At 45.4% G+C, this 23,817-nt stretch overlaps 3 protein-coding genes across 3 annotated transcripts; all 3 read left to right on the forward strand.

The window, feature by feature from the left end:
• Positions 1–201: 201 nt before the first annotated feature.
• On the forward strand, positions 202–1,935 carry CCR75_000323 (uncharacterized protein; the record flags this gene model as incomplete). Its single annotated transcript, XM_067958431.1, has 1 exon — positions 202–1,935. One exon carries the CDS (start codon positions 202–204, stop codon positions 1,933–1,935), a length of 1,734 nt encoding a protein of 577 aa, XP_067818400.1.
• A 269-nt stretch (positions 1,936–2,204) lies between these two features.
• CCR75_000324 (uncharacterized protein) lies at positions 2,205–4,409 on the forward strand (the record flags this gene model as incomplete). The annotated part of the gene is made up of 2 exons (XM_067958432.1): positions 2,205–3,317; positions 3,388–4,409. 2 exons carry the CDS (start codon positions 2,205–2,207, stop codon positions 3,724–3,726), a joined length of 1,452 nt encoding a protein of 483 aa, XP_067818405.1. The 3' UTR covers positions 3,727–4,409.
• A 213-nt stretch (positions 4,410–4,622) lies between these two features.
• On the forward strand, positions 4,623–5,736 carry CCR75_000325 (uncharacterized protein). The gene is made up of 3 exons (XM_067958433.1): positions 4,623–4,953; positions 5,018–5,228; positions 5,298–5,736. The coding sequence occupies exons 1-3, from the start codon at positions 4,671–4,673 to the stop codon at positions 5,605–5,607; spliced, it is 804 nt and encodes a 267-aa protein (XP_067818406.1). The 5' UTR covers positions 4,623–4,670; the 3' UTR covers positions 5,608–5,736.
• Positions 5,737–23,817: the final 18,081 nt, after the last annotated feature.

Genomic DNA, 23,817 nt, shown 5'->3' on the forward strand with positions numbered 1-23,817 from the left:
TTTACTATTTCATCCAAGTGCCGTCCAACCAATTGTATTGGCCATTTTCTAGCCACTCGAGAGAGAGTATATGGCCCATTTTCCATACAACTTCTACGTGATTTTCATAACCGGGTTAATCACTCAATTGCTTGACCCGCACCTATTCATTCGACTCGACGTAGTCATTGCCAACAGTGCGTCACACTTACCATATCCACGATGAAATACTTGGCAGTGACGGGTGGTACCGTCAGTGGGCTCGGTAAGGGCATTACCATTAGCAGTATCGGTGTCGTACTGAAATCGCTGGGCCTGCGCGTCACGTCCATCAAGATTGACCCGTACCTTAATTGCGATGCCGGTACCATGTCTCCGTTCGAGCATGGCGAAGTGTTTGTGCTCAATGACGGCGGTGAAGGCGACTTGGATTTGGGAAACTACGAGCGCTTTCTAAATATCACGCTCACGCGCGACCACAATATCACGACGGGTAAAATCTACACGCACGTCTTGGAAAAGGAGCGTCGCGGGGACTATTTGGGCAAGACAGTGCAAGTCGTTCCCCATGTAACCGACGCGATTCAAGAATGGATTGAACGCGTGGCACAGATTAATGTCAATGGCACTCACGCGAGTGAAGTCGACGACGACGCAGTGGACGTATGTCTCATTGAAGTCGGGGGCACGGTCGGGGATATTGAGAGTATGGTGTTTCTAGAAGCACTTCGCCAATTCCAGTTCCGTGTAGGCCCCGAAAACTTTTGTCTCGTGCATGTTTCGCTCGTGCCAGTGCTTGGCTCCGTGGGCGAACAAAAGACGAAACCTACTCAACATGCTATCAAGGAACTCCGTAGTGCCGGTCTTACTCCAGATGTGATCATTTGTCGCAGCAGTAAGGAGCTCGAACCTGCTACGAAAGCCAAGATTGGTATGTTCTGCCAAGTACCAGCAAATCACGTGCTCTCGGTACATGATGTGAGCAACATTTACCACGTGCCTTTGTTATTAAGCAAACAAGGAGCTGCTAGTATCCTTCTGTCCAGACTGCATTTAATGGCTCGGTTCTGTGAACCAGATTTACAAGCTTGGTCCAGTATGGCACATCGTGTCGATTCATTCGATCAAAAGTGCATCATTGCACTAGTAGGGAAGTATACGGGTCTTCAAGACTCGTACTTGAGTGTGATTAAGGCACTGAAGCACGCAACCATGAAATGCGATCGAGAACTTGAGATTCTATGGATTGAAGCGAGTGATTTGGAGATGGAAATGCAGGAAACGAATGCCAAAGCGTACGACGAAGCTTGGACAAAGCTTCGAAGCGTGGATGGCATTGTTGTGCCTGGTGGATTTGGTGATCGTGGAGTCGATGGGAAGGTCTTGGCAGCGAAATACGCACGTGAGCATCGGATTCCGTTCCTCGGAGTGTGCCTTGGTATGCAAGTTGCGGTAATTGAGTACGCTCGCAACGTTGTTGGATGGCTTGATGCCAATAGCGAGGAATTTGATGCGAATGCTGGACACAAAGTGATTGTGTTTATGCCGGAGATTAATCCGGACGTTATGGGTGGCACCATGCGTTGTGGGGAACGCCAAACAATTGTTCATGAAAAAGAAGACGCGATGAAGCGTTCGCTTGTGTCGTACCTCTATGGCAAGGATCAACCAATTTTAGAGCGTCATCGTCACCGATACGAAGTGAATCCGACCTTTGTTTCGAAAATGCGTGAAAGTGGCCTTAATTTTGTTGGTACGGACGTTACAGGAGAGCGGATGCAAGTGATTGAGCTGGATCGTGACGTCCATCCCTTTTACTTTGCGACTCAGTACCATCCCGAGTTTAAGTCGCACCCAAATGACCCGTCACCTCCGTTTTACGGCTTGATTCTAGCAGCGACAAGTAAGCTCGAACAATTTATTAAAGACGTGGAAGCGAAAGAGAGTGAAGCTTAAACAAACGAGCAAAGGGGGCGGGAAGATAATGCCAATTGAAGATAAATCTCGCGTCAATAGATTTCAATAGTTGGAACTAGGTCTTTGCCATTGTTTTTCTTCGATCGAAGGAATACGGCGAAGCTCTTGCGGTCGAGTTTTAATATAAATAGACGTATTTAAAAGTAATTAGTACCTTTTACAATTAAACAGAGCCGGTGAATCAAATTTTCTTTTTTAGCGAATCAAAGGACGCTGATGTTGAGCACAGCTCCTTTTTGAGCTTAAGCATGACTGAAGAAGAGCTCCAGGAAGTTGTTGATGGCTTCTTTTTAGCGGCCGAGTACGGCCGTTCGGACGTTATTAAGGCACTTGTTGACCACGCACGGGGTCAATTATCGTTGTCTAACGTGATCGATCCCGTGACGGGTCGATCTCCAGTACATGTGGCTGTAGCAAGTGGGAAGAAGGACGCGCTTCGAGTTCTTTTGGCTGCTGGATTTCCCCCCGATCATCAAAGCAATCAACTCGATGAAAATGACCACACGAATCGGTCTGCTTATATCTTGGCCCAAAAACTCAATGCACATGCACTTTTGCAGGTTTTCCATCACTTTTTGATCCAGCAAGTCGCAGCCAATGACGTACAGAGTGTAACCCAATTGCTTCAAGCCGGTGTGGATGTAGGCATTACAGACGCTGCTACAGAAGGAACGTTGCTGCATTGGGCAGCATCTTGCCAAGCTGTGGACGTGATGTATTTTTTATTAGAAAGAAAAGACGTACAGCGTCGGAAGCTCGTGGATGCTCGCAATTTAGAAGGAGCAACTCCACTCCACTTGGCATGTCATGTTAATCACATAGAAGGCATCAAATTGCTCTTGATGCATCATGCAGATATCAATGTGAAAGGTGAAAAAGGAGTGAGTCAAGATAAAACACCTCTGGAACTTGCAAGTTTGCAGGAAGTGAAGGATTTGTTCTCTCAAAGCGTCGAGGAAAGCGAGGAACCTGCTAACGCTTTGATTCAAAACGATCTTCATGCAAACGAATCAACAGAGATAAGTGAAAGCTCATCTTGTGTGTTGCCAAAAAAAAACGAACAAGTGTCTGGAACTTGCATCCAGAATGAACAGGATAGTAAATTACTATTGCAGCTAGAAGAGAAAGATTTGTTGGTAAATCAGTTGAAGGCGACGATTGAAACGCTTGTGCAAGACGCTCAGGAAGCTCAAATGCTTGGAGAAGAGCGCGTAATGCTTGATTATGTCCGGAAATTACGGGATGAAAAGATGATTCTTCAACGGCAATTAGAAGATGCTATGGAGCATATAAACGTACAGCGCCTGCAAATGGACAGTCTGAAGGAGCAAATCCGACGAATGTTTTTAATAGGCAAACAGGTACAGAATAGTTAGACCTTTGTATGAATGTTTTTTTTGGTCTTAAGGCTCCAAATATTTGTTTAAGCAGACTGAAACTGACCACGACACTCTCTCTCATAGCATTGATGACACAGCTAGCAGCATTGTCGGAGGCACTCCGGATAGCACGAATAGTACCATGAGCTCGCTAAGTTTGCATCAGCTTGAGAAACAGATGGAGCGGGTGACTGATGCTCTTCAACAGCCTCAAGCCCATCCACTAAAGCTCGATGCGTGGACGTCCAAGGCACAACGCGAGAAAGATACACACAATCGATATATTGAAAAGCATGGATCGGATATCTGGAGTACTGTCTGGAACGGTATTTGGGCAGGTAGCGTAGAAAATGAACAGGATGAAGACGGCGAAATTATTATGACGGTCTAGAAGTAGTGGCTCACGAATAGAGTGATATGAAGGATGGAATTGTTAAGTCCGAGTCGCCATTTGACGGAATAATCGCTTTAGATCTTTTAACGCTTTCTGGGCTATATTCGAAGCATTAGGACAATTTTGAATGAGCTTTTTACACATAAAACATAGAATTTAAGGACTTTAATTGATGTTGTTTTCGCTAAATGTTGTTTCGTTTTTGTGTTTTTAAAGCAATATGCTGATGGCTAATGCTGTAAATTCTAAAAACTACTCGCAAACGGGTCCAAGTGCAAACCCTGACGATATTCGATCGCGCAGCCTCGAGCGATTGCTTGTCCTCTAAGAAATACACACTTCTTTCGCATTTGCAGCGCAATTACGTGGACAGGTCCAGCCTTAAATATAGTATTTAAATCCGCAATGGATGTTGCGCGAATGCGAGAATCTGTGATGTTAACAACCACTTTTTCTCAAGCATAATTTATATGTAAGCCACGCATGACAATTTTAAAAATTGTTAAGTCGATCGTCCATGACACGTCTTGATTATTGTCGGTAATCAATCGATAAAATTTTGCCATCTCCCCCGGAACCAAGCGCCCGCATTGCTGCCTTTAGCTCATGCTTACTAATATCGCCACTTCCGTCCATGTCGAAGAGAAAAAAATCTCTTTCACCTCCTCGAGGTTCTCTTCATCAATATTCTTTTTAAATAGTGTGAATTTGCGTCGCAACACGGTTGCTCAAAAGCCGTCGCTGTCATCGCCCTTGACTGTCCTTATTATGATACAGGTATAGATAGGACCATCTTTATTACCATTTGTCCAATTTTCATCGACTGTAAAATTTGTTAGTCGCTATTAATAAACGACCTTTCAGGGACTCAAAAATTAATTTCCAGCGTAACTTTTTACATTCATTTCTACTTCAGAACGCATCTAAACGGCTATCTCGTTATGCTAAGTGCTACCGCGAAACGCATGCATGTAAGGTCGATGCATGCACTGAAGGCGTACGACAAAAAAGAGCACTGTCTGCTTGTCATTGGTGGCAATGGCTTTGTGGGCAGCAACATCTTGCAACAAGCTGTCCACAAAGGGATTGAGGTGCGCAGTCTCAATCGATCAGGCAAGCCAGACTGGCAGGATGTGCCCTGGATCGACCAAGTCGACTGGCAAAAGGGTAGCCTTTTTGATGACAAGGAATTGGCCAAGGCCGTTGAGGGGGTCACAGGCGTGAGTACGTCTTGTAAGATGGCAGCTTTTGAACATGGATACATATTGATTTAAGTTATCGCTCATAGTCTCGACCGTCGGAGCCTTTGGTAGCAATGAGTTTATGGAGAAAATGTGCGGTGATGCCACAATAATGGCTGCCACGGAAGCTCAGAAGGCGGGGGTCGAGCGCTTTGTATTCGTATCGAACTCTCGCGTGAGATCGGGCTATCCATCGTGGCTGCCACTGTATGGTTACTATCATGGAAAGGAGAGAGCCGAAGCAGCTATTCGGGAAAAGTAAGACAATGACGCGATACCAGTTGTCAATTATTCAATTTTCTATGAATGATTCCTCTATGTTTGTAGATTTCCAATCACGGGTGTGATGTTAAGTCCGGGCTTTATCTATGGGTGGCGACGCACGAAACAGGGTCAAGGAATCCCACTGCAGCTACTTGGAGCACCCATTTCAATGCTAGCACGTGACCTAGGCGCGATTTCGTCTGCAATAAGCTATATGCCGTTCTTTGGTGGGGAAATGCAAGCTGCGATTTCTGTTGAAGCAGTTGCCAAGGCTGCGGTGCTTAGTGCCATTGGCCCTGTGCCTGGACAAACGCTGGACACGACTCGTATGCTTGAGCTTGCGGCTTCATTTCACACAGAAGATAACGTGTGATTTCTTAACAATGTGATCCAAAGGATTATATGAATTAAATAAGGCAAGTCGTGAGAAAAAAGTGAAATATCAAAAAAAAATGTGATCTAGTCAGCTACGAAGTGTAGGTGATATTTAGTCATCGCTTCACTCAATCTTCAGCATAAACCCTCCGCTTCTTTCGTCTAGTTAATCTATCCTAGTGTTGCTATCCTATAGTAACAGAAAAGTCAAATGAGACGTGCAAGTCGTCACCCAAGTCGTAGTGCCCCGTTACGACTGGTAGCACTTTGAAGTCCGTCCAAGGACCACAAAATCCTAAAACTAACATGGATATGTTAGATGATAGTGGTTATACGCATCACATTTCCCCTCAAAGCTACTCCTTTCTAAGTGATATAGAAAGGAGTGCGGTCGAACGAATGAGTTCGACCGTAGGAAACGATGCAATCTTGGCAATGCTGTCCAATTTGGACAGAGATGCCCTCCATTCAACCATCGCCAAGTTCATACAACATGAATTTGACGAGATGAAGGAAAAAGTAGCCTTGCTGAAATCAGCAAGGCTCCCAACAGGCAGAACTGTTGAGGTTACAACAGGTACTGACCCCTGTACCTGGGATGACGCAAACGCGTCGTCCCGAAACTTTAAAGATTGACATCTCTATGTATAGGGGAGTCGAAGAAGACTCCCTCATGAGATGGCTCGTCGAAATAGACGATGCCATAAGGGCACGTCACATCATCGACGAGCAAATGCCGCTCAATCAAATCTGGCAGGTCGTGCGAAAACTTGGGCATTGTGTAACGGGGTGTATCGTTACATGAAATTAACAATAAAAGATTGTTAATTAATATTATCCAAAAGGTAGATAATATTTGGAGGAAATGATGCAATCTTGGCAATGCTGTCCAATTTGGACAGAGATGCCCTCCATTCAACCATCGCCAAGTTCATAGAACATGAACTTGACGAGATGAAGGAAAAAGTAGCCTTGCTGAATCAGCAAGGCTCTCAACAGGCAGAACTGTTGAGGTTACAACAGGTACAGACCCCTGTACCTGGGATGACGCAAACGCGTCGTCCCGAAACTTTAAAAATTGACATCTCTAAGTATAGGGGAGTCGAAGAAGACTCCCTCTTGAGATGGTTCGTCGAAATAGACGATGCCATAAGGGCACATCACATCATCGACGAGCAAACGCAAGTCGCATTCGCTCAATCAAATTTGGCAGGTCGTGCCTAAACTTGGGCCTTGGGCCTAAAGTTGCGCGACCCATACGTCTTTGGGTCGCTAGAGGCTTTTAAAGCCCGACTCAAACAGACGTTTGAAGCACCAAGGGCTCAATTCAGAGCTCATTCAGAGCTTCTGAAACTCAAGCAAGGCAAGCGTGATGTTCACGCATATCCCAGCACATACGACTCGTAGCGAGCTGTATAAACAAAAATCCAGTTCATGAACACACGTTGATTACGGTGTTCATGCAAGGTCTTACGGATGGTTCCGTAAAGACCTACCTGTTCCGCTTGGAACTGGATATGCTTGAAGAAGCAATATCCGTTGCGGAACAGGAGGACTTTAGCTTGAGACAGGCTCAAGCTAGTTCGTCATCGTATCGTCCTCCAAGACTACACGAGCTGGGAGGTCCAGAAACTATGGACTTCTCCTATGTCAAAAGCGAGAAGCCTCGTTTTTCGAGCAATAAGCGATTGCAGAAATGTTATCGCTGCCAAAAATTAGGACACTACGCTCATGAGTGTAGGTAGTGCCCCACGCCCAGTACCGAAAGGTACTGAACGTAATTTTGGACCGTATGCCAAAAGGGGCAACGGTCGCGGGTCCGACATTGTTGCGAAATCGCAACAGCGAGGCGGATCGCCAAAAAAACGGTCGAGGTCAGTAGGGGGGCAACGCCCTACTGATCCAGCAACCTCAAGAGAATTTGCAAATCTCTTGACTTAAGTTGCTCCAGACACACAATCATTATGTGTCTCTGCATCTGGCGATGAGGTATCCCTCATCACCTTAAAGTTAAGAGTGACAAGTGATTCGTCACTTAGAGCCCCAGTGGACTGTAAGGGGGTGGAATAACTTTATTCAACGCCAGTCGCTAGAAGGTCGTAGGCTCAAATATGTTGATTGCGACATCCTATCAACGAGGATGACGGTGCGTCTAGCGACAGGCGCATCGATAACAGTGATGAAACGCGTAGAGAAATTTCACTACACGTTAAAAGATTGAAAGTATGATGATAATTCATCGTACTCAATTTGGATGACAAATTCGATGTCATCCTAGGTTTACCTTGGCTCAGAAAGTACGAGCCCAGAATCCGCTGGCAGCATCGATTCCGTAAAGATGCCTGCCACTTGTCTATGAGATGGCCATTTGATGAACAACTTGCAGCGTCCAAAAGCGTGTGAATGTATTACGAGGGAGTGCGATGGCCTCAATTGTAGTACGGTCGTTATTACGACTGCACAAGATTACAGTGTGATTACTAATCACACTGTGGGGTCAGCTGCCGGTGGCTGTGCGAATGCACAGTCAGCGCCGAAGGTCCACCAATCGAATAAGTCGAGTGGATTGAGACATGAATGTTTGCCTAGCGGGCGACATTCAGGAAATATACCGATTGTCCAAGAGGGACAACACGATGATCCTATGTCGAATAGAAAGTCGATCATAGAGTCAGTCGATAGACGATGCGGGAGAAGCAGTGGTCCATTTTTACAGAATTTCATTGCCAATGCTTTGGACCGATAGAAACGGAATGCTGAAAAAAATAAAAGAGCAAACATTGTTCCATTTAATGCTAACGATCTAGACTCCTGTCTACGGCACATCAACCAAAACATGTAGTGACGAATGTGGCAGTAATAAATTACTGCCCAGGTATATCGGCCCGTTTCGTATACTGCACCGCAAACGCAATGCGTACACGATCGAGCTATCTTGTAAGAATCGTGTGCATTGTTGGTTTTGCGTCGGACGTATCCACCCGAACCATCAGTACGGGGCTTCGTCCGGTTCCAAATCAAACCAGCACGGCATAAGGAAAGACTGATGGCCCCGGGATGAAAACTTGTTCTCACGAACCAGACGTTTAAAAACATCCTTTCAGGATGAAATCTCTTGACGAGATGCCACCAGCTTGTCTCGAAGGGACTGATGTGTCCGTTATTTTGCCAGTTGACCGACCGCAACTTGCGCAAGGTTTTGCAACTTTTCACGACAAACATTGGCTACTGTCGTCGCTGACTCGCGACGACGGGAAAGTTCTAGATTAACGCCTCCGCAAATACCGGAGGACGTGATCCAAATCATGGTGATGACTCGGGCTCGACGAATTAGGCAAACCACATCATTTGACGGATTCGAGTGGTGAGAATCGTTTTCCAGTCGAACTCTTCTCTAACCGCCGCAAAGTGAAGGGGATTCAAACGAGTTACATCATTCGTTGGCGAGGATACCACCCTCGGACGATAGTTAAGAACCTCGTTCCCATCTAATGATGGATGTCCCCAGTCTTGTTTGACAATGCGACGAGGCATATCCTCTTCCTCAGAGGAGAACGAGCTCATCCCGCGCTCGTGAACTGGTTGGCGGTTCTTACTTAATTACTTCCCGCATATAACGTTCAATAGTGAGGGCTTTTAACAGGGTATGCATCCTTAAAGGTATGGCCTGCATCCTTAAAGCAGAAGGGACATGGGTCCCCGCTCGAAAGGCCAGATATCCCTGCGTCTCTGGACAACAGGTGCAACTTATATAGCGTGCACCGGCTACGATCCGTTTTTCGAACCGGTCACGTAAAGCATCCAATTTGTCAAGCCAGGCCTTACGGCCTATGCTTTGTACATTCTGTACAATGCTTACCAAGCTTGTAACAAAGAAATGAAACCTTTTGCCTGCTTGTATATGTACCATCGATACCGGAAATTGCATCGATGGTGAATTCTATTTTTTCCTCACCAGACTTGTGAAGGCTGTACTAGTCGAATAACAGAACTTTGTAGCGATCGATGATGGTCATACGAAGCCAATGAGTTATGTAGTTCGAAGAGAGCAACCAAAATTTCTTATCGGAAGCGAACCGCAAGGTATTGCGGCCGGTTCATGATAACACGCTTACATTACTCCTGGATCGATCTTTAGGATCACTCCGTCCCTGTTGATGCATACTATCACCACCAGTAGCAGGCTTAACGAAGCGACTTTTAGGTCACTTTGTTCCTGACGATGCATTCTGACATTACCAGAGCTTTCATCATCCATGGAGTCATCACAAGATGACTCCACATCAACAGGGTCTGACGAGCAGTCAAACAACATAATCACCTCTTTAATTGTCACGAAGGAGCCCGTGGGTTTGACGGAATCGGGCCCGGGCGAATCGGACGCCTTAACAATTACCACCGAGTCGGACGATGACGCCGACTTGTTCCAGTCACCTCTAATTGGAGCAGGAGATGACGAACTCCACACAGTAGACGCATTAGTTTCTACTAAAACATTTGCGTCACTAGCAGCTACCCTGAACCGTGCAGCTGCTAGCTTGCGATTTCAAAGGCTACACGCACGGATTTTGCTACCATGCGCAATTCGAAAATTAAGATTGAAATAAAATAATACCAATAAAAGCTAGTTTATAGAGCGAAACATAACATTACTATCTGTCACACTATATCAGTCACTATAGTGACTGTTGTTTTTGAGGGGGTTATGTAACGGGTTGCCCGATTCATAAATATCATTTCCTACAAGAGAAATAATAAATATAATATCTTATAAAAGGAATAATAAATATAGAAGTACAAAATTATTATCGTTTATTCATTTTGACTTGATAGTTCCACTATTACAAATTTGGTAATATTGAGGCAACAAGACGATAATTCAGTTGGTTGGTTGATCTAAGTTTAAATCGACTGCGCCAATCATTGCAAGAAACGATTAGGCGGCGCGTAAGGAGGCGCATTGCATAGTTAGTAATTAATAATCTAAAGCCAGTACATAGAAGATCGTTACGGTACAACGTAATATAATTATACAAATTTTCGTTCTCCCTATACTAAAGCCTTAGTAGTAACCCTTAGTAGCTAATAATTGTTAGCTACATATAGCCTTTCTCTGCACGTCGTGTACGTGAAGCAATCGAGGCACCCCACCTTCACTGATATCAGTAGTACTGTTGTCAGTACGAGTTAAAGGTGCCCCGTTACATATTCCCTCAACGTCTTGGGGGCTTATTCCCTTAAGTTTAATTTAAGAAGTATCCCCCAACTGCTTCTAGCTGTGGTTGCGCTACCACAGCGAGATCCTCTACGATCGCCTCTCCAGTCGATCTAGGACTTTCGCACTGTCTATTATAGACGGGCGGTTTAAACTTTCTTGGATGTTTTCAAGCAAGCATCCTTGTTTCGTACTACTCAACTTATTCGAGTGGTCGATTTGACGCTGCATGTGCTTTTGCACAGCCGTCGGTAAATATGTCCACGTCACAATGGTGGACCTTCGACTCTGCCTGTGCTTGTGCTCAGCCGTCTAGATCGAACTCAATGTGCTGAATATTCACACTGAGGTCTTGTGCAGTCATGCTAATGACCGACCTACAAGTGAGACCGTCGCACTCACTCGTGGGACACCCACACGCTTGCGGACTCTCCAAGACGTTCATCAGTTAGCCATCTGATGAAAAAGAGACAGGCATCGTCACGGCTTGATGCTGCCAATTTATACGTGGCTCGCACTTTCTGAGCCATGTTAATCCAAGAATGGCATCCAAATCTAGTACGATGAAATCATCATCGTACTGTTTACCCTTTAACATGTATTGGATACCGACTACACGTCTCTTTACTGTTACAGATGCGCCTGTTGCTAGGTGCACTGTCATCCTCGTTAGAGGGATATCGCCCTCAATAACATGAGTCTGCGATCTTCTAGCGATTGGCGTCTAATAACATTATTCGACGCCCCAACATCGACTAGGGACTTAAGTGGCAACATATTTGACACTTTTAGCTTCAGGTGATGAGGTTAGCCTCATCTCCTGGAGCAGTTACACAAAAATGTTTGTGAGTGAGGAGTAACTTTCGTAAAAAAACCTGCAAATTCTTCTGACGTTGCTGAATCAGTAGGGCGCTCCACACCTACTCACCCCGACTGTTTTTTTTACGATCCACGTTGCCGTTGCGATTTCGCAACAGCGTCGGATCCGCGTCCTCCGCTGTTCCTAGCGAAAGGTCGGTCTTTTCGCTCAGTGCTTTTAGGCACTGGACGTGGGGCAGCGTAGTGGACCGTCTGTTGACAACGATTACATTTTTGTAACCGTTTGTAACTTGAAGAGTGAGGTTTCTCGCTCTCTACATACAAAATCCATGGGTTCTAAACCTCCGTTTTCTTGCTGCCTCCGCTGACGATATGCACCTGAGTAGATGAAAGCCTATTTCAGGCTAAGTTCTCCTATTCCGCTAGAGAGATCGCATGGTTAAGCAATTCTAATTCTAGCCAGAACAGGTGGGTCTCAATAGGTCCGTCTGCAAGACCTTTAATAAACACAGTTACCTGTGTTTGTTCATCAACTGGATGACAAACGATACAATTGACCAAGTATCGTGTATGTTGGGCATAAGCGTGAATGTCACGCTTGCCCTGCTTCAAATCCAGGAGCTCGGCTCGAGCCCTGAATTCGGCACGTGGCGGCTCAAATGTTTGTCTGAGCCGGGTCTTAAAGACCTCATACGACCCTAAGACTAATGGGTCGTGAAGCTTGAGACCCAAGGCCCAAGATTTGGCAGGTCCGGCTAAGTTGGACATGCCAAATTTCTCTTTTGTCGCATCATCACTGATATGGCGAGCTTCAATAGCGTCGTCCAGTTCGACGAACCATCTTAAAAGAGAGTCGCCTTCGACTGCAAACTAAACGATTTAGCTTCAAGCTTTCGGGTCGACGTGGAAGCGTCGGCCCATTAGCAGCATGTAAATGCTGCTGTCTCAACAGTCCCAATTGTTGAGCACCCTGTTATCTCAACATCTCCGCGTGTTGAGAGCCTTGCTGGTAAAGCAAGGCTACTTTCTCTCGGGCCCCATCGAGTTCGTTTTGTATAAACTCGGCTATGGCCGCATGCTGAGCATCTCTTCCCAGAGTGTACAGCATGGCTCCAATGGCTGGCCCGCCTAGGATTGAACTCATTCGGTCGATCGCTCTCCATTCAAGGTCCCTTAAATGAGCAAACCCTTCCCGCGTGGCGTGATAGCCTTCTTGAGGGGCCTCAAAACTTCACGTACACAAAATTACAGAGGAAGGTTTATCATGAAGCTAAGGGTCTTTAGCTTGAAGGTCTAGACTAAGGCTTCAAAATAGAGAAAAGTGAACTGTATATATTTAGTTTTCAACGTAACGATCTTCTATCTACTACTGAACTTATTATATCAATAACTAACTAAGTATGGCGCCTCCATGCGCACCGCACAAATCGTGTCTTACAACGATTAACGGGGTTGATTTATACTTAAATCAACCAATCAATAGAGCTAATGTCTTATTGCATCAAGATTACCAAATTTGGAAATATTGGAGCTATCAAGTCAAGATTAATAAAGATAAAATAATTTTGTACTTCTTTATTTATTTCCTCTCATAGGAATTAATATGTATAATTTCTCTCATAGGAAATACTATTTATGTAACGGGACACTCCGGTACATCACATCACTTCGCGCGAACTGCTAGCAGCTAGCCAAATGGGGTAATCGTTTAATACCACTGACAGCCATGTTATAAATCGACATCCTAACTTTACTGGTCGACAAAATTACGAAAATGCTAACTTCTTTTTAATTTATTAAACCTTATCAATATGTGATGAATGTTGCGATTATGTAAGATTAAATGTTACACACTGTCAAAAATTAGCGGGGCGCAAGTCAGCACAGTTTTTTTATTATACTTAAAAGGGTAAAAAATATATGTAAATGCTATTAAGCAGAAGGCCGACGTATTGTGCGCACAGTAAAATTAAATTGTGATTGTCTTGCCAAAGATCAAACAATGCTGGTCTGGCATTCATGACAGCGTCCCACGAATACTAAAGCTTCTAGAACTTGTCTTCTAACATTTACATCAGTTTGCACTGTATCCTATGCAAAGCGATAGATATGGGGGGCGAAGTCTATGGACTCGTCCATACTGCCTCTTCAGGCTCTCTCGCTCCTGAACATGTAGTAGAGTGGTCGCGAGTAAGACATCGCTTAATAGATCTAGCGGGGCTACCGTGCTCCTTAAGTCAAAGGAAGACTTATAGACTCAGAGAGTCACTTAGCCCAATAGAAATAATAGGCTCAACAACTCAGTGAATTGTACAAGCTCGTAGAGCTTAACAAATCCAAGTTCAAGGGATATAGGGTTTCGTAGAACCAAATGGCAGCTAGTGCCCGAGAGTATATACCTTAGAGAGGATTCTTTCTCTCGTAGATCAATGCGCAAGCCTTAAGAAGGCACGAGACTCTGTAAGATCAAAAGGGGAACTGAACCTTTTTTAATTATTTGAATCTAAAAAATACCCTAGCTAAATTAAAATAGATTTCGGCTGCCGTATTCATATCTGACGGGTCCCACATATGTTACCCATAATAAATGGGATTTTAGTGATCAACTATTTTTATAGGACAAAAGGAAATTTTACCCATCAAGTAAATGCATATACCACAACAACCGCTCACCAATCGAAGTATGCCCCATTACACCCTCCCCCATCAGACTATTGACACCGAGTGACAACATTCGCTTCATTTCTTGTTTGAGGTTGGAATGTAAACAGCTAACTGCTCGGTTGTCTCCTGCATTCCTTTATCTGATGACAACTAAGCGTGAGTCCCATACTTATAGCTCGTTCCTTAACGATGAGATGATAGTAGACTATGAAAGTCGCATTCTTTCGGAGGATGAGGAAAAAGAGCGCGGCTCCTACACGCCTCGTCGTGTGGGCAAAACTCGTCGGGCTCCAAATTCGTTCCCAGAACGTGGTGCCGCGAATGTTTTAGCTGCATTGCGCAGGACGCCGTACCCCGTGTCCAGCATAATTACGAACCCTCTCGATGAAGAGCAAGAGCATGCAATCCTCAGAGAGGAACAAGCTCGTCGACATGCTGCAGACCTTGCGAAAGCAAAAGCTCACAGTGAATATCGATTCACTACACTTAGTGTGAAAGAGCGCCTCCAAATAGGCTTCGGGTCGCAGCTTGACCATCTGGACCTCCTGACCCAAGACGAGGACGCCGGAGTACCTCGCTGCTCGCGACGCTCTTCATGAGCGATACCTTACGCCCAAGGTAATAAAGCGACGTCAGCATCTGACGCGTTTGTGTGATCAGACCCGTGGGACTTTGGTGACCTCAATGAGGGAAATCCCGATCGTCCTGTTTCCAAACGAATCAAAAAGGGAAAAGGATGCTTCTTTGAGAACTGGGTCCATCGGGCTTGCCGCCTCCGCAAATTCTGAGTTCATCTGCTAGGCTCTAAGCTATTTGTGATATCTACAGACCACGCGTCTTTACGCACTGCGACTAAGTCGCTCCATCTCCCTCAGAGACTGGCTCTATGGCTTTCATATTTCGCCGAATCCAATTTCGAAGTGATATAGGCCTGGCAAGCATAATGCTTTGGGTGATGCGTTATCACGCAGGCTGGATTATAAGCTATCTCATTAACGACCAAAATGTCGCCTATTACTGGATTAATCCGTTCGGCTTACGTTAAGGATGAACAATGTGTTTAGCTCTTAAGAGCACTGAGTCGGACTCAAGTTGTCGGCACGTTTGCGTGCGAGCTAACATCGATTTTCTATCGACAATGGCGTGTTGCTATATTGCATGAATGCTGCGGATACTCCGCGCACCGTTGTTCCTAGTGATGAGAATTTAAAGGACCGAATCCTCTACGAGGCACAGGATACTGTTCTTAGTGGTCATCTCGTGAGAGAATCCGATGTAGCCAAAACGGCAGTAATCACCTTAGGCTATTACGCTGTGAGGGTGGCTTGTGATGCAATAAGGATTTAAAACGCACCGGCGACTTTCAATCGGTGGTGGCTCACGTGATGCGTCAGCACCGTGCCTATGCGCCTCATTACGTTGACGATGTATTCTTGCATAGTAGGGCCGAGGATGGGCTGAGCAAAATAGAGCTACTTAAACACTGTGTTGAAGACTGGGTAACGCTTAACTGTACTTCCATTGGTCGTACTTTCGAATCCGCTCGGGGAGGACGATGCGAGGAGCATTAAAACTTGCCCCCTATGGATCCACAAATTCAAGAGAAAATTTTGAAACAGTGGTTCGTGTTACATCTGAAGATGTATCCAGAGCAGCAATAATTCTCAATCGAACGCAGGGACTCCTTTGTATCTGCTGACGAGCTTGCATCTTTTGGTCGATGACACATTCACCGATAACTTGAGTGCTGACTTCAAGACTAACATGAAATGGCTTCTGAGAGTGAATCTGTATTTGAAAGTAAGTGGTAGGAAAAGGACGGTAGAGAAAAGCCCTACGGCTCCGTAAGCCTGATTTATTTGTGGCCCAAGCTATACAAATGGATAGGCACATACGTTACATGCGAAACTTGCAAACAGGTTGAAATTTCGGCTCACGCTGCTGCGCCACTGGCCACTTAAAGGGTCTTGGGGTCCATTAGTATTGATTTTTTGTGTCTGGCTTACCGAAAGATTCGGCCGTTAACACAAGCATCGAGAACTTAGTTGACGAGTTGAGCAAAATTGCTCATTTAGCAGCTGTGCCGGATATCATTAATAGCGAAGGCACATAACGGTTCGCCTGTAGCAATTGTCTCGGATCGAGACCCCTGTTTCACGGGCAATTCTAAAAAAACGATTTTCCGAGTACTTGGCACCAAATTGAACATTTCCACAGCGGATCATCCGCAGACCAATGGTCAAACTGAACGTGTCAATCACGTCATTGAATACGTTTTGCGCAGTATGTGTGCTGAACACCAAAGCGCGGGAACACACTACTCCCGGAATTGAAGTTGGCATTAAATGACGCTTTCCCTGCCTTTACAGCTAAACTCCGTATTATGTCAACGGTCTCACCCACCTACGCTTTCCATTAACGTTATCACTGCTTGGCTGAGAGCTTGGTGGGGAAAATTAGCCAATAGGCTCGCTGGTATCAGTTCTGTCACCGTTCGGATACAAGCAAGCAAATTTCTCGCAATGTCATAAGACATGTGCGTGACACAATGCCTGATCGACAAGACAAACATAAAGAACGAGTGGATGCCAAAAGTAGAAGTTGCATTAATTTTTATGTGGTGGAAGACCGAGTTTTGCGAAACGCTAAAATCTACCTACAAACCTGGTTTTGGCAGTCTTTGAGATCAAATTGCGCCCGCGCTTTATTGGACCATTTACGGTCGTGGCCAAGAAGGGCCTAGCTTACACGGTAAACTTTCCTCGCAAGCTGCGTACACACCCAATGTCTTACGTGGGCTTGCTTAAGCCATATCGGGACCCTTTCCACGTAGACCTAAAAGCGCTTGCGCCGAGACAGGCGGTCGTGCCACAGATTGATGCATGGATGGGGATTAGAGACCTTATTTGGGTCTACATACCTTCTCAGATAAACCACATAAAGTACGGGGTGCGTCTTCATATACGGGGGAAGGGTGAGCCTATAATTTAGGTCTCCAACGTCTTTTGCCACCGTAAAGGTCCAGCTGGCTCTCCGAACGAGATTGTTGACGTTCCAACGTTGGAAGACGATTTTGGACCGCGTCAAAAGAGATTCCAATCCGAGCAAAGCCCTTGCAAAGAAGTGGCACCTCGTGCTAAAAAAACATCAAACGCTCTCACAGAGTTTGGGCCTCTCCCGCGTTGCTGGCTGAACCAGAAAACCTTTAGTTTCACGTGGAGAAGCTCCTAAAACGACGTCGTCTCAAAGACCAGTACCAGTATTTGGTAAAGTGGCTTAGGTACCTTTCTTCGAAAAACTCTTTGGAGTTTGACGTTCCCCTTCGGCAACATTGCCCGAGCGCCGTTGACATTTTTGAGCGCCTCGCTCAGGGTCAACTTATATCAAACGACGCTTCCCACCAATAAATGTGGAATAAATGGATCCATTACATCAGTGCGGCTTGTATCCATGGTTGCGCGAGTAAGTGAAGCACTGGAGTGCTAGCTAGAGCTAACTTCGTTTTGAGGCATATACGCCGGACGGAATTGGCCGTTGGCCTTAAGCTTTGCGAAATCAAAGCGAAGCTTCCGTTCCAAACGAACATCAGCCACATCCGCAAACTCTCTTATAGACCAGATGTTATTTGACAAGAGCATACTATATTGCAAGTAACTCTTTCTAATGAACTGGGCAGTTCTTTTCCGCAGCTTTAAGCTGTCTTAATTCGAGCGCAATTACACGTTCTCGCCCATCGTTATCTATTTGTGACAGAGCACTGCCGATGGCAAAATCTGATGCGTCATAGACGACGCTAAAAAAACCAATCTGGATTTGGCAAAGCCAGAATTGGGGCATATTTAAGACTATCCTTAGCTATATAAAAAATCATTGTTGGTGCTAGTCCAGCACCCATCTGTGTCCCTTTTCAGGATATTGGAGAATGGCCTAGCCATATCAGCATAATACTCGCTATATTGGATAATGGTCTAGCCATATCAGCATAATACTCGCTATATTTGAGCAAGTAGTTGGCGAGGCTAACCCACTTACGTAAATCCTTTGGGTTTTTGGAAGCGGACAATCAATTATGGCTTTGGCGGGATCCGCTCCAAGGGCTCGTTTCCTAAAAAGCATCTAAAATGGGAATTTCTTCTACGCCAAAAATGCATTTAGATGCATTGGCATACAATTTATGTTTAGGCATACACTCTAGCACTGCTTGGAAATGGTCGATGTGGTTCTCCACATCCGACCGTCCCTGCTCCGCACGACTATGGACAAAAATGTCATCAAAACTAAGTCTGTGCATAACCTAGACGAGAGCGGAACAGTTGCGTCACTACACGATTAAATGTAACCGGGCGTTGGAGAGCCTTTGTAGCATAACCAACCACTCCATAGCTTACCGCTTGGGGTACTAACCGCTGTAAGCGCGATATCGCTAGCACGCATGATGTAACGGAGTGGTTGTTAAATAAAATTAACACTTAAGGTTGTTAGTAAATGTATTATCTAAAAGGAAGACAATATTTTCGGAATATTACTTTACATTGTAACATTCTAAAAGCTTATTCATTGGTAGATATAGGCCATTATATCATCTTGCTCTGCGGTCGAGTCAGCACTGACGCGCGCAGAGAGAAGGAGACAGAAAAGACTTTATTACAAGTTTTGTATTAGTATAGAATTAAGTAATTAGAAAATAGATAGAAACGGAATAACTTAATTATATTAAATAAATACAGCTTACTTGTGACCCAGTTTAACGCAAGTAATTGAAAGGGAGTCTTCGTCTGCACGTACTAGTGTACGCGAAGTGACATGTGGCACCACTTGCCCTGAAGCAGTGCGAAGTGGACCTGTACTGAAGCAGTACAAGTCGGCAGTGCACCGTTACATCTGTAACACTTCGTAGTCCGTCCAAGGACCACATTTCTATCAGCTAACATGGACATGTTAGATGATAATGGAAATACGCATCACGTTTCGCGTGATAACTACTCCTTTTTAAGTGACATAAAAAGAGTGCGGTCAAACGAATGAGTTCGACCGTAGGGAATGATGCCATCCTGGCCATGCTGTCCGGCTTGGACAGTGATACCCCCCATTCAGCCATCGCCAAGTTCATACAACATGAACTTGACGAAGCGAAGAAAAAGGTGGCCTTGCGTAATCAGCAAAGCTCTCAACAGGCAGAACTGTTGAGGTTGCAACAGGTACAGACCTCTGTACCTGGGATGACGCACACGCGTCGTCCGGGAACCTGAAAGATTGGAACCTGTAAGTATACGGGAATCGAAGAAGACTCCCTCTTAAAATAGTTCGTCGAGTTGGACGATGCCATAAAGGCTCGTCACACCATCGACGAGCAAATGCATGTCACATTTTCTCATTCAAAATTAATTGGTCGTGCCAAAACTTGGGCACTAGGCCTCAAGTGCGCGATTCATATGTCTTTGGGTCGCTAGAGGCTTTAAAAGCCCGGCTCAAACAGACGTTTAAATAGCCTAGGGCTGAGTTCAGAGCTCGATCAGAGCTTCTGAAACTCAAGCAAGGAAGGCGTGATGTCCAAGCTTGTGCTCAGCACATACGACTCTTAGCGAGTTGTATCACTAACAATCCAGTTCATGAACACACGTTGATTACGGTGTTCATGCAAGGTCTTACGGAATATACCGTGAAGACCCACCTGTTCCGCTTGAAACTGAATACGCTAGAAGAAGCAATATCCGTTTCTGAACAGGAGGAATTTAGCTTGAGACAGGTTCAAGCTAGCTCGTCATCGTATCGTCCTCCAAGACGACACGATCTTGGAGATCCAGAACCTATGAACTCTATTATGTCGAAAGCGAGAAACGTCGCTCATCGAACAATAAGCGATCGCAGAAATGCAATCGCTGTCAAAAATTGAGACACTACGCTCATGAGTGTAGTGCCTCACGCCCAGTACCGAGAGAAACTGAACGTAATTATCGACCTAACACCAAAAAAGGCAATGGTCGTGGGTCCGACGTTGTTGCGAAATCGCAACAACGAGGCGGACTGTCAAAAAAACGGTTAAGGGCAATAGGGGCGCAATGCCGTACTAATCCAGCAGCCTCAAGAGAATTTGCAAATATCTTGACGAAAGTTGCTCCAGACACGCAATCATTATGTGTCTCTGCACCTGGCGATGATGTGTCCCTCATTACTTTGAAGTCGAAAGTGACAAATGATTTGTTACTTAGAGCCCTAATGTCCTGTGAGGCGTCGAATAATTTTATTCGTCGCCAGTCGCTTGAGGGTCGTAGGCTCAATGTTGTTGAGCGCGAAATCCCTTCAACGAGGATGACGGTGCGTCTAGCGACAGGTGCATCGATAACAGTAATGAAACGCGAAGTGAGATTTCACTACACGTTAAAAGATTTACAGCACGATGATGATTTCATCGAACTGGATTTATATGGCAAATTTGATGTCATCCTAGCTTTACCTTGCTCAGAAAATATGAGGTAAGAATCAGCTGGCAGCATCGATCCGTAAAGATGCCTGCCACTTGTTCATCAGATGGCCATCGTCCACAAGCGTGTGGATGTACAACGAGTGAGTGCGATGGCCTCACTTGTGGTACGGTCGTTAGTACGACTGCACAAGATCACAGTGATTACTTATCATACTGTGGAGTCAACTACCGGCGGCTGTGCGAATGCACAGGCAGCGCCGAAGGCCCACCAATCGAATAATTGGAAAAAATTGAAGACATGAATGTACGCCTAGTGGGCGACATTCAAGGAAGATGCCGGTTGTCCAAAATACACAACACGATGATCCTAGGTCGAGTAGACAGTCGACAGTAGAAGACCCGACTGTGAAAGCGCAATCACAGTCGGAAGACGTTAAGGGAATAAGTCTTCACGTACTTGAGGAGAAATCTCCTCAAATAGTTAATGCTGAAGTGACTAGACTTCAGCATCCCGAGGGATTAATCCCTCGGCAGTCTGTGGATAAATCCCTGGAAAAAACCGTGACATTAAATGTATTGGTTAATGGCGGATCTAGAATAGGCGCTTATACTCTTCATCTTATGCGCCTCCGAAGTAAACTCCGGAGATAACTCAATTACCTACCGTAGAACCCAAGCGGTTCTTGAGAGATCTGCATAGTGGTAGAATCAGGCAGGTCTGCGTACTCGTTACATAGGACGAATACGTAACCGACATTCGGTCAGCGCTTATTTTTGCAGAGAACGAACGGGTTCTCAGCAGCTCATCGATGGACGAAAGTGTCCTCGATGTGAAGACTCGGATTGAGAGATATACTACTCAATCCTATGATTCACTTAAGACAAATCCTCTATACAAGGATTTAATTGAATTCAGGGATGTATTCTCTGAAGTAGTTTCATGCGTGTTGCGAGTTACGAGAGAGTTTTCCTCTGCACATACTAGTGTACGTGAAGTGACGTGAGGCACCACTTGTACTGAAGTAGTGCAAAGTGGTCTTCTGCTGAAGCAGTACAAAGTGGTCTTGTGCTGAAGCAGTACAATTCGGCAGTGCCCGTTACAAAGACTCTCTTTAAAACACTTGCTTCAAAGAGGGTTAAAAGTAAACTGCATTTAATATATTCAAGTTCTTCTGTTTTTTTTTGTATTTAATACTAACTTAATTATATACTAATACAAAACATGCAATAAAGTCTTATCTGTCTCTCTCTTTGCGCGCGTCCAGTGCTGACTCGACCGCGGACCAAGTCGAACTAATGGCCTATATCTACAAATGGATAAGCTTTCCGAATACTATGTAAGGTAGTATTCTCCAAACTCTATCTACCTTTAAGATAATATATTAACTAACAACCTTTAGCAGTTAATTTCATGTAACGACACACCCCCTTACAGCACCCCTCCCTGAAACAGCAATCATTCTGACTGTCATTAAATAGAGTGGTCACTATAAGACCACTTAATTGAAAACGATGTTGATTGGTCAGACCCATCATATTCAATTCTATCGCATGTTTAACGAGTCCATGTGGTGTGCGAATAGTGCGGAGCCTTCGTCTGCGGTACATGAAGCGCGGGTGACGCATTATTGTCTCTTGCGGGAGATAGGGCGTCTGCCGTAAAATCATCTTCTCCCGCAACACTAACTATTGCGGGTGCTCGTGGAGACACGTGGAGAGTCATCACGTGAACGCGACCTCTCTTTGGCGGTCGACTACGAATGCGAGTCGGACGAGATGGCCGACTCGGGGAGAGCGAAACAGTCGCCTGAACGTCATCAGGCGGCTGATTGTGAGCCTTCGAACGAGGGGCTCAATCGGATAGTCGTGCTAATAGCGTTCGCTTTAGCATGTTTGGTTCTGACGATGGGGATGGTTCCGCATCACCAGCATTGTCTCTCGTGCCGTCACCAGCACTCATCCCTGTGCGTGGTGATGATGATGGCGTAAGCAATCGTGATAAAAGTACTTGTGGTACTCCTGCTTCGGTGGGTACCAGGCAACAACAAGCGAGATAAAAGCTCGTTGATGCAAACCTGACACGCGTTCATTAACAATGTTAAAGACATTGGACGTGAAGACTGGCTTCAAAGACTTAACGCGACGCGTTAAATTTAAAAAACGAACTCCAACCGGAGCAAGATTTAAACTGCATCGGTTGTCTCGTGAGGCAGGACTTCCTTGCCTCACGTGGGGCGATCCCTGTCCGTGTTGTGTTGACAACACGAAGCGAGTAAAAGGGGATGTCTATTCCCTTTATTCGTCCTGGGGAAGAGCTCACATCACTATCGAGATGCGCGAGGCAATTGACGTTTTGCAATCGATTTACAAGGTTCAGGAGCGCGTTTTTTCCGATGGACCTTCTGATCCATCGGATGGGTATCGTCAAACTGACGGACAAGGCCCTCAATGTCAACAACCAGCTGGGACCGAGATTCCCAGGTCTCATGCGAAGGTGGATAACCGCGCCAGCAAACAAGATAACTCGTTCGATGCTCCTTCACATCACGGTTGTTTACGATTCGTTCCACAAAAAGCGTTGACCACCGTGGGAATTCATGGATGGTTGTGGTGGAGAAGGGAAAAATTAGAGCCGACATATGCGTCGGATATAGAGTCAAAGATCGGCAAACTCGGCCACTACCTCCATGTATTGAAGGAGAGCCTTGATCACGAGCGCGGTAAGCGTCACTCGTTGGAACAGACGGTGCAGACTCACCGTATCGAGCAGTCGGAAGACCGTTCAAAAAGTGCGTACTCAATGTTGGAGTACAAATGGAAGTATCACGCTCTTCGTGACGAGCTGTCTTCAGCTCATCGCGATTTCGGAAAAACTTCGAAATCGGCATGAGAGTCTGGTCGTAATCACAAGAATCGTTTGGGGATTCTTAAAAGGGGTGATCAGATCCGTCCGTGAAAGTAACCGCGTACTGCTGGTACGGGCGGAGCCGACCAACGTAAAACGTAGGATGCACTCGCATCCTTCGTGGCAACTCTATTCTGTACGCATTGCCTCTGCGATGCAGTACACGGAAGGCCTAATGAAC

Source organism: Bremia lactucae, linkage group LG6, assembly GCF_004359215.1.
Source record: "Bremia lactucae strain SF5 linkage group LG6, whole genome shotgun sequence".
Lineage (NCBI taxonomy): Eukaryota > Oomycota > Peronosporomycetes > Peronosporales > Peronosporaceae > Bremia > Bremia lactucae.

Excerpts from the sequence above, each read along its gene's own strand:
- CCR75_000325 (XM_067958433.1), top strand. The coding sequence starts at position 4,671 with ATGCTAAGTGCTACCGCGAAACGCATGCATGTAAGGTCGATGCATGCA. Across the intron at positions 4,954-5,017 it reads TGAGGGGGTCACAGGCGTGA|TCTCGACCGTCGGAGCCTTT; the intron begins GTACGTCTTGTA and ends TATCGCTCATAG. Across the intron at positions 5,229-5,297 it reads GAAGCAGCTATTCGGGAAAA|ATTTCCAATCACGGGTGTGA; the intron begins GTAAGACAATGA and ends CTATGTTTGTAG.